This window comes from Dromiciops gliroides, chromosome 5 (assembly GCF_019393635.1).
Source record: "Dromiciops gliroides isolate mDroGli1 chromosome 5, mDroGli1.pri, whole genome shotgun sequence".
Taxonomy (NCBI): domain Eukaryota; kingdom Metazoa; phylum Chordata; class Mammalia; order Microbiotheria; family Microbiotheriidae; genus Dromiciops; species Dromiciops gliroides.
The window spans coordinates 166,115,231-166,129,022 of NC_057865.1; the positions used below are offsets into that span (position 1 = coordinate 166,115,231).

At 36.3% G+C, this 13,792-nt stretch overlaps 1 protein-coding gene across 6 annotated transcripts in view; it reads left to right on the plus strand.

The window, feature by feature from the left end:
- Positions 1-13,792, plus strand: part of UPF2 (UPF2 regulator of nonsense mediated mRNA decay) — a 201,291-nt gene that overhangs the window by 7,738 nt on the left and 179,761 nt on the right. For all 6 annotated transcript variants that reach the window (XM_043966392.1, XM_043966388.1, XM_043966394.1 and 3 more), the window contains exons 2-3: positions 1,863-2,242; positions 5,174-5,953. In XM_043966392.1, coding sequence (XP_043822327.1) covers positions 1,881-2,242; positions 5,174-5,953 — 1,142 coding nt within the window. In that variant the 5' untranslated portion in view covers positions 1,863-1,880. The remainder of the gene's footprint in view (positions 1-1,862; positions 2,243-5,173; positions 5,954-13,792) is intronic.

Here is a 13,792-nt window from a genome sequence, read left to right on the forward strand (position 1 = left end):
ATACCTTGCTGCTTACTTCTACATTTCTGTACAATATATACCCTTCCATGGCAAAAGAAGCGGAGTCTTGAACTATGGTGATGATTGTCATTCTTATTCAGCTTAAGTTTTTCTTCTTTAACCCCTCTATATTGTCTGTCAGTCTTTTCACCATACAAATGCTTTATAAGATTACTAATTAAAGACAAAAGCAGGTTAGCAAAATTATGAACAAAACGAGCATATCTGGAATTTAAAGGGCTTTCTAAGGTTGTCTCAGAAGCACAGCCAGGCTGGGAAAGGGCTGAGCCTGAAGCTGCAAATGTAGTTAGAGAAAGTTGAGCATGCGCATCAGTTCTCTGGACTTCCCAGGCCAGGGAAGCAATGGGCTTGGCCATGGGAGGAGTAGAGGGTGGGGTCTGGAGAGGAGGGGAGGGACCAGAGCAATTTGAATCAGACTTGATTTTGAACTCAGGCCTGGATTCCTCTTCCCCCACTTTGCCTCCAGGTGCTAGGGGATTAAAAGCTTCTAGAGGGTGGGTCATTGCCTCCAGGCATGCAAAATTAGAGCAACAATTAGTGTTAGAACTGGGAAAAGCTGCGGGAATCTCTTCAGGTTTCTCTGAAAAAGCATGGTTGGGAGAGGGAGAGATATTTCCTTGTGTGAGTAAGTTGCTGGCTCTTTTAACAAAAATAAAAAGAAAAATAGAAAATCCACAAAAACAAAGCATTAACATGATCTTATCTCCCATTTGTCTGGTTAAACAGACTAAAATCAAAAATAGGGTAATTAGGGAGTTTAAAAGGTCCATTCGAAAAAATTTAAAGGGAAAACACAGCCAGTGCGCCAGTACTTAGCAGTTTAAAGGGTAGGGGAAATTTCTTACCCAACCAGAAGATCAGAAGACAGGTTTAGCTTTCCTCTTCGTGGTCAGCCATCTGTTAAGGGGTAAAATTCTAGCTAGTCTGTCTAAAATATCTAATGAGTGGTCGCCAATAAATTATAAGCTTTAGCAAGAGTTAGACCTTTAAGCGTTTATTAAGGAAAACAAGAATTTGATAAAGAGAGAGAGAAAGGCCTAGATTCCTATCTATTAAAGGGAGAGCACATTTCTAGCTCCGCTCTCCACCAGAGTCCAAAGGAAAGAGCCCGAGACTGAGCACCAGTCTCTTCCTTCCTCCTCCCACTAGTCCGCGTCACTTCCTGACTCCTGGTCTTGCCCTCAAAGACCTTCCCTTCATGGGCAGAACTCTTCTACAGTAAGTATCCAGCAGGTGGCGTTATTCCAATCGTTACATTAGTATGATTTATTGGTTACATCAGTGAAGTAAAAGGTAGGAAATCTTTTTGTCTTTTCAAGGTTCCATATAATGCTGGACAAACCATCTGTACTTTGTTTTCTGGATGTATAATATACTTTTTTTTAATGGTGGGGTAATGAGGCTTAAGTGACTTGCCCAAAGTCACACAGCTAGTAAGTGTTAATTGTCTGAGACTGGATTTGAACTCAGGTCCTCCTGAATCCTGGGCTGGTCCTTTATCCACTGTGCTACCTAGCTGCCCCCACTGCACCACCTAAGTACTCTGTATAATATACTTCTGAGGAATATTGTGTAAGCTAGCTTTGTAAAGGTTTATGAAATATTTGCATGAAGAAAAATATTTTAAAATTTTGAAAGGCAGGTAAAATATTAGTGATGGAAGGACTAAAAATTGTCACAGGAACTTGTACTTTAGTTTTACACAAATTGAGTAATATTTATTTAATTTTAATAGGCTGTCAAGTTGTAATTCCTTTTTAGGAAATAAAGGCATACAAATTGTTAAGGAGAAAGCATTAGATTAACAGACATGTAATACTGATGTTCTTATATTTTTGCAGATTGTCCTGGATAACATAATGCCAGCTGAGCGTAAAAAGCCAGCAAGTATGGAAGAGAAAGAATCTTTATTAAATAACAAAGAAAAGGAGTGCAGTGAAAGGCGCCCAGTAAATAGCAGAGAAAAAACAAAAGATGATGTCAAACTTAGCACCAAGAGAGAGGTAGTTAAAGTGCCTGAGGATAAGAAGAAAAAATTGGAGGAAGACAAACGAAAAAAAGAGGACAAGGAGCGGAAGAAAAAAGAGGAAGAGAAGGTGAAAGCTGAGGAAGAATTAAAAAGACGAGAAGAGGAAGAAAAGAAGAAGCTCGAAGAGGAAGAGAGAAAGAAGCAAGAAGAGCAGGTGAAACGTCAGCAAGAAGAAGCAGCTGCTCAACTGAAGTAAGGAGTGTCTTATTTCTGTATAGAATCAGATTCAGAGAAGCAAGGGGACCTTAGAGGTCAATGGACTGTAGAAATAAAATACTTGTGTTTCCAGATTTTTTTCTAATTTTCTTTTTGGGGGAGTAACAAGGTTTTAAAAAATGAAATTATTTTCTTCAGAGTAAGATTTGACTTTAGCTTTTGAATTGGAGCCACGTTTGACAGATCATTAATTCTAGAGTAGCTTTCAAAATCAATGAAATCAATAGAGCAAACTTTTAGAATACTTGGCTAAGTTCCAGGTTTACATTCTGTAATCGTCCCTGCCTTCAAGGTGCTTATAGTAGAGGGCTAAGTCTAGGTAGTTGAGATACCACGTCATTTGGGGTTTAGTTTCAAAATGGAAAGCTATGAGAATTGTTAGTGGAAAGTTTGTTACTAGCCAGTAGATAAGGATGGGAAGTGGGCACAAATACATCACTACAGTAGATGTTTGGTGGGGCAAATTTAACTCTTTTAGCTAGAGTATAACATGCATAAAGGGAAGTAATATAAGATAAGCCTAGAAAGTTAGGGTGAGTTGAGGTTGTGATGGTCCTTGAATGTCAGGCAAAGGAAATTGAACTGGTAGGCAGTGGGAAGCGCTGGGCATTCTTGAGCAGGGGAACGATACAACTAGATAGATCTTTACTTGACAAAAGTTCTCCTAGTAATGGTATGAAGGTGCATAGGAGGGGAAACAGCTGTTAGGAAGCTATTCTAATCAGACCAATAGAAAAAAATTGAATATTCTAAACTGGGTCCTTGGCTGTGGAAATGGAGAGGAGAGGTTGTTATCTAGAGCTGGGATCAGCATTTGAATGAATCTTAGGGACAAGGAAGGAGGGAAAAGTCAAAAGAATTTACCATGAGGTTACCGAAAGGAAGACTATGAATAGTGTCAATGCCTACAGAAATGATGAAGTCAGCAGGAGGAGCTGCTTTAAAGAAAAAGATGAACTTGGGTTTGGACCTGTTTGAATTACAAGTGAGACATCTAGGTGAAGATATGCAGTAGGCACTGAGAGAAGTCATTGAAGCCATGGGAATGAGTAAGATTACTGGGAGAACATAGAGAAGAGACCCAAAGACAGAACTGGGGGAGTTCCTACTCTGATGATGATGTGGAGGAGATAAATAGCAACAGAGGAATCAAATGGGCAAGGAGGACTAAGAGAATGCTTTGAGGCTTAGGAAGGGGAGTTTATCTAGTAGGAGGGGAAAGGTAATAGTATCAGAAGCTTCCAGGTTATAAGTTTTAGAGATCTCTGAATATAGATGAGGACTAGGAAAAACTATTGTGGACAACTGCACACTTTGTAAAGCAGTTTATTTTCTGCTGTACTTCTAGTTTTTTAAATTCTATCAAGTAGAAACCTCCAGAACCTTTCTTGCACCTTTCTTCAACAGGCAGGCTATCCCCTGGACTCAAAGCAGCAGTAGTTGGCCTAAGAATATTCAAAATCTTGATTCCCAAGGTTTTCCTGAATTTTATGTTTCAGTTTTCTTTGTATTATTAATGGCACATAGCTATTTTTTAAAAACTCTTTTGGGAGTATAAATGTCTTTAACTCAGGTGAAAGGCAAATTTTAAAAATTATGCATTCAACAAAGGATATGTTTGCCTTATGCTTTGTTTCTTAAGGGTATTACTTGATCATAGAATTTACATCTGGAAAGGATTTTAGAGATCCTCTGGTCCAAATGCCTTATTTTATAGATGAAGAAACCAAGTCTCAGTGGTCATGCAGGTAGTAAACAGTAGTTCTAGACGTCCAACTCAGGCAGTGTTCTTGTCTTTCCATTGTACTGCTTCTGATAAAAGTCACTTCATTAATCTGTGTTAGCATGGTAGGACTTTTAATAATTTCTATTGCCATACTGTGGTTCCTTTCCAGATTTTCTGTCTGCTTTCAGATTTGGGGCATTTCAAATCAACCAAATTACTTTAAACACTTTGACCACCGTGTAATAGAGGGTGTATGGTTTCTATGCTTTTATTGATTCATCTTTTTAGTTTGTTACTTTTTGACTATAGTAGCATATTGTTGGCTTAAATTTAGCTTGAGTCCTCACTTTTGTCTATTTTATTGAAGATTTTGTGGATTTTAAAAAAACACACTTATTCCTCATTTGACAGATGTTGTACTTGGCTTGCATAGCCTTTAGGAACCTAGGATTACCTAACTATGCCATGAAGAGGCATTGAGGTAGGACTTTGTGGAGGAAAATGGTCTTGCCCATGATTTTTAACAAACCTAGTCATAGGATTATAGATTTTTATTTTTATTTTTATTTTTTTTGTGAGGCAGTTGGGGTTAAGTGACTTGCCCAGGGTCACACAGCTACTAAGTGTCAAATGTCTGAGGCCCAATTTGAACTCAGTGCTCCTGAATCCAGGGCTGGTGCTGTATCCACTGTGCCACTCAGCTGCCCCTAAGGATTATAGATTAAAAGAACCTGGAAGGTTATCTAATCCAACCCTTGAAGCCAAGAGTTTTCCTTCAGAGATATTTTATATTTTTTAATAATTGTCCCTGTTTTATTTCATTTGGCTTTACCTATCCACTTTCCCAACTTAAGATCATTTTGAATTTAATTTGTTTTTTTACAATACCTTATCATCCCAAATTGGTGCCATGAGTAGATAAAATGAATATATTTTCTATTTGATCACATAAAACAATTCTCAAAATGTTCAAAATAGTGAACATTAACATTTATATTTTTGGAAAGAATACCAACTTTAATGCAAGTGCCTTGGTGGTTAAATAAAGGTCATACTACCATTTTAGTTAAGTAACTTCTGCTTTAGGTTCTGGGCTTGGATTATGAGCACGCTGTTTTTATGATGTATGGTTTATAAAGGACTCACTCAAACAGAAATTTTTTTGTTTTGTTTTTATATAGAGAGAAAGAAGAATCTCATCAGCTTCATCAGGAAGCATGGGAACGACATCAAGCAAGGAAGGAACTAAGAAGCAGAAACCAAAATGCACCAGACAACCGACCAGAAGAAAATTTCTTTAGCAGATTGGACTCAAGTTTGAAGAAAAATACAGCTTTTGTCAAGAAATTGAAAACTATTACGGAGCAACAGAGAGACTCCTTGTCCCATGATTTTAATGGCCTCAATTTAAGCAAATACATTGCAGAAGCTGTTGCTTCTATTGTGGAAGCTAAGCTGAAAATTTCTGATGTGAACTGTGCTGTGCACTTGTGCTCTCTCTTTCATCAGCGCTATGCTGACTTTGCCCCATCTCTGCTTCAGGTTTGGAAAAAACATTTTGAAGCAAGAAAAGAGGAGAAGACTCCTAACATTACCAAACTAAGAACTGACTTGCGTTTCATTGCAGAATTGACCATAGTGGGGATTTTCACTGACAAAGAAGGTCTGTCCTTAATCTATGAACAACTGAAAAACATTATTAATGCTGATCGTGAATCCCACACTCATGTGTCAGTGGTGATTAGCTTTTGCCGGCATTGTGGGGATGATATTGCTGGATTGGTACCAAGGAAAGTGAAAGGTGCTGCAGAGAAGTTTAACTTGAGTTTTCCTCCTAGTGAAATAATCAGCCCAGAGAAGCAACAGCCTTTCCAGAACCTGTTAAAAGAATACTTTACGTCTTTGACCAAACACCTGAAAAGGGACCACAGGGAGCTACAGAATATTGAGAGACAAAACAGGTGATTTTCAAATGTTTCTCAGGAGTTGAGAATGTATTTTGGATCACATACTTAAATATTAAATCACGATGCCACTGAAAAAAAAACTTATGGAAAAGGGGCTGATTGCAGGTGATTCCTTAAAAGACCAGGAAATTTTCAGTATGTCATACTTTTAAGAACTCATGTTTGAATATAAAATTATAGTAGATTTTGTTTGTTGTAGAGTCTGGCAAGTATTGTGGTTTTTATTTTGAGGCTTATTTTTTCCATTTCTATTCAGTTTTGAATCCCTCATTTAAATTGGGGAATAGCATTTTGTTCTCTGTTATTTTAACTGTTACTTATTTGCTCTTATTTTTCTTTGTATAGCTTTTCCCCTTTCTCCTTTCTTACTGCACTTGATACCATAGATTTACTTCATTATTTCTGTTTTGTATTATCCATGTTAGTGTCAGATGCTGGCACAATATAAAGGGGCAGCTAGATGGCGCAGTGGATAGAGCACCGGCCCTGGAGTCAGGAGTACCTGAGTTCAAATCTGGCCTCAGACACTTAATACTTAACTAGCTGTGTGACCCTGGGCAAGTCACTTAACCCCAATTGCCTCACTAAAAAAAAAAACAATATAAAGGAATTTAGAGTAGAATGGTAGAATCAGAAAAGAATTGCTTAAAGGACAGAGGTAGTTTGGGTTTATGAATTTTGTTCTCAGAGTACCTTGACATTGACTTGAAAGATTCTTTAATTTGCTAAGCATATTACTTGTAGGCAACTATAAAAAATGTATTAGAGGAGCCCCTCTCAAATCCCAAAGGAATATATCCTGGAGAACTGATGGGATATAATACTTATCTCCTGATATGTACAGGAAAGTCTTTAATTTGGGTCCAGATCTCAGAATTTTAACATTGCATTAATACCCAGAGCTATAAAATATTAACAAGCTATCACCTGTGGGCATTGTTGCTGCAGTAATTAATTTTTTGGTGGGAGGGCAGAGAGGCAATAAAGGAGTTACCAATGAACAGGAGGTGCAATTGCAGACAGGTATTATTAGAAGAAGAGGGGTCTTTCCTCTCCTCACAATTGTTTGTAGTAGTAGAATTGTGCTTTTAAGTGGCTTCGTGAGTAGACCCCATGCCACTGAAGCAGCACAAGAGATATCTATGAGTGTTTTTAATGAGAAAAGGATTGTAAATGGGAGAAGCTGGATAAAAGCCAAAGGTATAGACTGTCTATAGTTGCTAGAGGAAATTCAAGGTAGTTTTAGAAATAAGGCTTCAACCAATGTAATAGTGGAGGACCAGATTTTAAATCCTACTTAGACCACTTGCTACATCCGTGACTGTAGGCCAAGCACTTAACGTCTCAGGGCCTCAGTTTCCTCATATCTAAAAAGAAGACATTTTATGTAGTTGTGTTCCAGAAGTTTCTTCTCTCTAATCTCTGAACCTATGAGCCGTTGCCTTTGAACGTCCAGGACTTTTGTAAATTTTGAAAGAGGAAACAAAAAATGCACGTACAGATTTTATCGTAGGAAATAATTTTATTTTGGGTGACTTAACGATTGTCATATTTTAGGTTTAATTAGTTTTTAAAAATTTTTATTGCTATCTTTTGTTTTTGTATCACCTACATTTTCCATTCTATCACCTTTACTCCCTTTCCAGAGAGTCCCTTACAGCAAAGAATGAAAAAGAGGGGAAAACCAGTTTAACCAAACTAACAGACTTTCTAAAAAGTATGACATAATGTGCAGTGTTCCACAGCTATAGACCTTAGCCTTTGCAAGGAGGAAGAGAAACATACCTTCTTTCTGGCGTCAAAGCTTGGTATTTATAGTTTTACAGTATTGACTTTTGATTGTTTTGTTGTAGTCATTGTCTATATTGTTTTTCTGCTTTGGCTTATTTCACTTTGCATTATTTCAAAGGAATCTTCCCCTGCTTCCTTGTATTCATTATATTCACATTTTCTTACAGTATAGTAATATTCCGTTATGTTCGTGTATGACTACTTAATTAGCCATTCCTCCAAGTAATGGATTTTGTTTCCAGCTCTTTGCTATTACTAAAAAAAAATGCTGCTATAAATATTTTAGTATATTTAATAACCTTTGTCTTTATCATTTACTCTTTGAGGTAAATGTTTAGAAATGGAATCTCTGGGTGTGAGGTTATGGACATTTTTAATCACTTTGTTTCCAAATTGCTTTTCCCAATGGTTAGACCATTTCACAGCTCAACTAACAGTGCATTAGTGTGCCTGTTTTTCTGAAACCTCTATAGCATTGATTGTTCCTCTCTTTGTCATAATTTCTAATTTGTTGGTTATGATATTAGTGATTTGGAGCTTTCTTTCACGTAGTTGTAAAGTAGTTTGCAAATCTCTGAGAACTGCATGTTAATATCCTTTGACCACTTATCTATTGGAGAATGGCTTTTTGTCTTCTTTATTTCTGTCAGTTGCCTGTATGTTTCGGATATCAGATCCTTATCAGAGATCATTGCTATATTTCATTAGTTTTTAATCAGAGCCTACATTTTGTACTATTTTGAACTTGAATGAAAATTTTTATATTAAAAAGTGAAAAAAAAGTGGGGCCACATAATTGATTCTTAACAATGAATAAATTCAGTTTAAGACACATTTATTAAGTACCTATGATATGCAGTAGACTGTGGTTGGTGCTGAGCTTATAAAAATATTCCAGCATTTATTTAATACTTTATGGTCTGTAAAGCCATTTCCATATTCAATCTCATTTGATCCTCACAAAAGCCCTGTGAGATAGGTGATGTTATTATAACACCATTTTACATAGGAGGCACCCAGAGAAGTTAAGTGATTTCCTCAGGGTAATACAACTAGAGACAGTTTGAGGGAAGATTTAAACCAAATCTAGCACTATCCACTATGGTATTTAGATGTCTCCAGTTCACTCGAATGTAATTGAATAATATTTGTTATAGCTGTATCTAGAGGCACATGAAAGACCCTATGCCCTGTGAGAACTGATACTTACTTTTGGAAAAGGTTCTCATTGGGTTTTGAGTGCTGACAGTGCTTCCAGAATATTATGTTGCCCTATAGAGCACTAATGAAGCTAATTCTTATTTTCTAGGAGCTTAAATTTTAAGGTGGTATAAGTATATAAATTATATACAGATCTTGAACAGGTATGTGCTCTCTGTTCTGGTTGTATGTGCTTGCTTTAAAATTATTTACTGTCCTTTCTCTTGGCATATGATATTAATTTGAGGGAAAGAGAATTGCTACAACTGGTATAATATAACATAGGGTGGAAGGGACCTAGAGGTCATCTTTATTGGTCCCACACGTTTTGGAATTATTTAGTACAGATTATGCACACACGCGCGCGCACACGCACACACAGAGTATAGTGATATACAGTAGCACAGTCCATCATTCTGGTACATCCCAGAACAGATTTCATCCTTTGTCAGTAAAAAATCCATTAGCTTTTTGAAGACAGCTCTTATGCCTTCTTGCATCTTCTCTTTGTAGGACATGGTTTCCAGACCCCTCATCATCCCGGATGCTACCCCCCATCCCCAATCACACACACTTTGCCATTCATTAAAGTATTCTTGGAGCTCAACACAGGACTCCATATGTCTGCTGATCAGTGCAGACTACTATTATATAAATCTTTTCACCTCTTTGTTCTGGATTCTGGATATTCTGGATTAATGTATCTAATTACATGAACCGAAGTTGCAATATACTCTTTACTCATTAAGTCATTCAAGAGTCAAAAATAAAGGCTCCTTCCCACCCCACCCCCCACCAAAAAAAAAAATTACTAATCTAGGTCTCTTTACCCTGAATTTGTGTGTAATTGACTTTTTTTTGGTAATGAAGTCTAGCATTCTACACAAATCTTTACTAAATATAATATTGTTGGTGTTAATTCAATGCACTGTCCTATAGAGTTAACTTTGAATATTCGGTTCTTCCTATTGTATTAACTCACCTTTCTAGTTATATGTCACGTGTAGATTTTGTAATTATGCTTTCTTTGGTTGTATCCAAGGCATTGATAAAAGTAGTAAACTGGATAGGTCCAAGGATAAAGTCTTGTGGCACTTCACTAGAGACAGCTTTTATGTTGGCCTTAATGTTCTTTGACTCTTGAACCGTGTCTAAATTCACCTAATAGTACTCTCATCTAGCCCATGTTTTATTTTGTCTGTATAATACTTTTGGTTACTTTGTCAACATGGGTAATTTGGAAAAAGTAAGATATAACACCATGAGAGAATAGATTGTATTTAGCCCTTGGAATGACACCCAAATCTGTTTTCCACTAGGTATTATGGCTGTTAACTTCAGGTCCCGGCTACTTTGTAAGCCGGGTCAGAATACTGGTCTATCATTTGCAGTAATAAGAGTTGAATATGATAGACTATGGACACAGTTTTTACTTTGCTGGAAATCTGTTTTTTAAAAAAGTCATTTCTAAGCAGAAAACCTTTTTATTCTCTTATCTATGCCTTGTTATAAAATGTTAACTCTAGATAATAATTCTTTCATCTCATATTTTCAGCAAACATAGTAAAGTCTAAATGTATTTTGTCATTTGAGTAGTTGGAATATGGGGGGATTTTAATCATTACGTGGACAAAAAATATTGTTGTCTTAATACAATTAGTTCACATAAATAATAATTGTAAAACATTTGTATTTAAAAAGCTGTTGGGAGAGAGTATGTTAAGAATTATTTTTAGAAGTTATTGAAAGGAGAATCTTTGAAATAATTTCTGCTCTAATACATCAAGATTTAAAGTGAAAATTTGTAATACATTGCTGTGATACTTTCTCATTTTGTTCAGACAAAAACAACTTCACCTTCCTTTACGTTTCCTACTATCATGTTGCTGGAGGAAGACATTTGTCTATTTCTTTAGCCAAATTAGTTGTAAAATGGAGACAAAAAGGATTAGGATATTTCTAAAACAAATTTTTGGAGAAATGAGGAAACGGAGAACTAAAAGCAATAGGTTTTCTTAGTCCTAGTGCTGCCTGTTCCTTCAGAATTTTCAGTCTGTATTGTGCTAATTTTTAGTTTGTACAAGTCACAGCTAAAATGAATTTTCAGTCTTCTTGCCAGGGTTTTCTTATTATAAAACTTTGGTTAATCAAAGACCAAAATAATATGGCTTTGGCATAGTCTACCATTTCATATTTTTAGCTTCATTAAGAACTAAATTTCTTAAATTCTCTAATGCCCCCCGCCCCCTTTTTGCTTTATGCCGTAAGTTGGCTTTCTGTAGTACCTTTCAGAAGTCTGTTTTAATCTTTCTGTTGTTGGGTTTTTTGTTTTTTTTTTTTTACATATTTTCCTCAACTAAAGCCTACTCTGATGCTTCATGCCTTGATGATATGACTCTGGGTTATAGGATATACCAACATCCTATAGCTCCAGCAGTTTCTATCAAGTTGGAAAGGCTTCAGGTATTAGCCTGATGGTATTTGTGTATATATTTTCTGGGGCCCATTTTAGTTACAGATAGAACATAAGACTGGCCACAGGGTGAATGTTTTTGCAGCTACACCAACTCTTTTTTTTTTTTTTTGAAAGGCAGCAAATCAAACTCTTAAGAACTTTAATCTCAAAATCATCTATTTAACTATAATACTTAGGACAATCTTAAAATTTCATTATGAATGAAGATTACAACAATGACCAAATCGCTACACTAACTCTTTTTTTTTTTTTTTTTTTAGTGAGGCAATTAGGGTTAAGTGACTTGCCCAGGGTCACACAGTTAGTAAGTGTTAAGTGTCTGAGGCCGGATTTGAACTCAGGTACTCCTGAATTCAGGGCCGGTGCTCTATCCACTGCACCACCTAGCTGCCCTGCTACACTAACTCTTAAAGGTTATCTTCTAACTTTTATCAGTTATCACATCTGTAAGTCTGATGAAGCCCTTTCATGAAGACTACCAATGCCATTATTTAGCCTTTTAAAAAGTTCCATAAAGGATTTACTACAAACGGTTACTTAATAAATATGAAGTCTTTTTAGGCCAAAGTAGATAAAAGAAAATAAGCCTGTCAGTCAGGGTAGAGTTATCTTTGTAATATATATTTGACAAACAGTGACTATATTATTTATTTTAGCCAGGGGGTTCTCTACTAGAGAAAAATGAGACTCGTGCTGCTATATGTAAGTTACCGTGAAATTCTAAAGATCTTTTAGTTGCCTTTCTTATTTTCCACAATTTCATTTTCAACATTCCCATTGCTTATTTTCCAAGTCTTTAAAATGTAGGGTCCCAGCCTTTCCCTGTTGAATGAAAAAGCATTTATTAAATGTTTAGTATGTATAAAACTGTGCTAAGCACCAAGGATAGATACAGTTTGAAAAGTAAGATTATTGAGAGAAACTTGGTTCATATTCTGGATCTGTTTCTTACTACTTCTGACTTTGGGCAAGTTGTTCAATCTCTTAGGAAAGTAGCTTCTCCCAAGGTTTTTGTGTTTATCTGCCCGTTGAAGGTATTAATGGTGGTGGGGATAGAAGATCCCTTCTCCACAAGGGTTGCTCCTGTCTATGTGGCCTGGTAGGTGGGAGTGGAGGAGACTACTATTCTCAGTGCTCTTGGGCTTGTGGTCTTGGGATTTCTCTCCTGGAGTCTAAGAGGAGTGGGTGGTCTAGGCAGTGGTTTGGCTTGCCTGTTATATGCTGCCTCTTTCTTGCCCTCAGATTGTCTTAATGTTATAATATTGTTATAAATAACATTATAAAAGTTTATTCACTAAAGTCCTAAATTGATGCCTTGTTAAGCTATGGAAATGAGGGTTTTACCAATGGAGTTCAAACTCTGTCAGGTTTTGTTACTCTAGAAAAGCTTCTTGTATCAGTCTGCTGATAGCCGTTTACAGGCCAAGCTAGCTGAGTTTGGAGAGGCTAGTTACCAGAATCTATAAGGGAATTCATTTCTTTGGGCATATAAACCCATTAATACTTGGTTATGGTATACAAAGATTGTGATCTATACAGATAATTATTCTCTTAGAATTTTAAGTGAAATAGAAGATGAAAGCAAATAGTGAGCAAGCTATATCACAAAGGTGCTTTATATATATATATATGTATATATACATACATATATTTAACAATAATCAGCTGTTTTTATTAAACGGTCAAATGAAATGGCACCAATACCGTATGACTTTGCTTTATCTATTATGTAGAGTGCTGAAAAGACTGTAATTAAAGTGAAAATTTAATTTACTTTTATATTGAAATTAACTTGCATTTATTGTATTTATAATTGAAAGTTCCTTTCTGAGGCTTTATAGGTCAGGAAACCGAGGCACAAAGAGAATAAGTGAGTTGTCCAGTCTCACAGGTAGCAAGAAACAGATCAAGAATTTGAACCAATGTTCTCTCTCTCTTTTTTTTTTTTTAGTGAGGCAACTGGGGTTAAGTGACTTACCCAGAGTCACACAGCTAGTAAGTGTTAAGTGTCTGAGACCGGATTTGAACTCAGGCACTCCTGACTCCAGGGCCGGTGCTCCATCCACTGCGCCATCCAGCTGCCCCGAACCAATGTTCTCTTAAATATTCTGCTTTTTCCATGATAACATGCTGCCTCAGTTTAAAAAGCATATTTACCACCTTTGTTGTCATACTTTATTACATTTACTTTGTCTGTACATCAAGTCATTCAAATGGGCAATGAGTTTTACATATGCATTTTAAAATCAAATACTTAACAGAATAAAATACATTTTAATTTGAGACCACAGCAACTCAGTGGACCAGGAATATTCAAGGTTTAATTATTCCATTACTAAAAATCCCAGGTAGGATCAGACCTATTA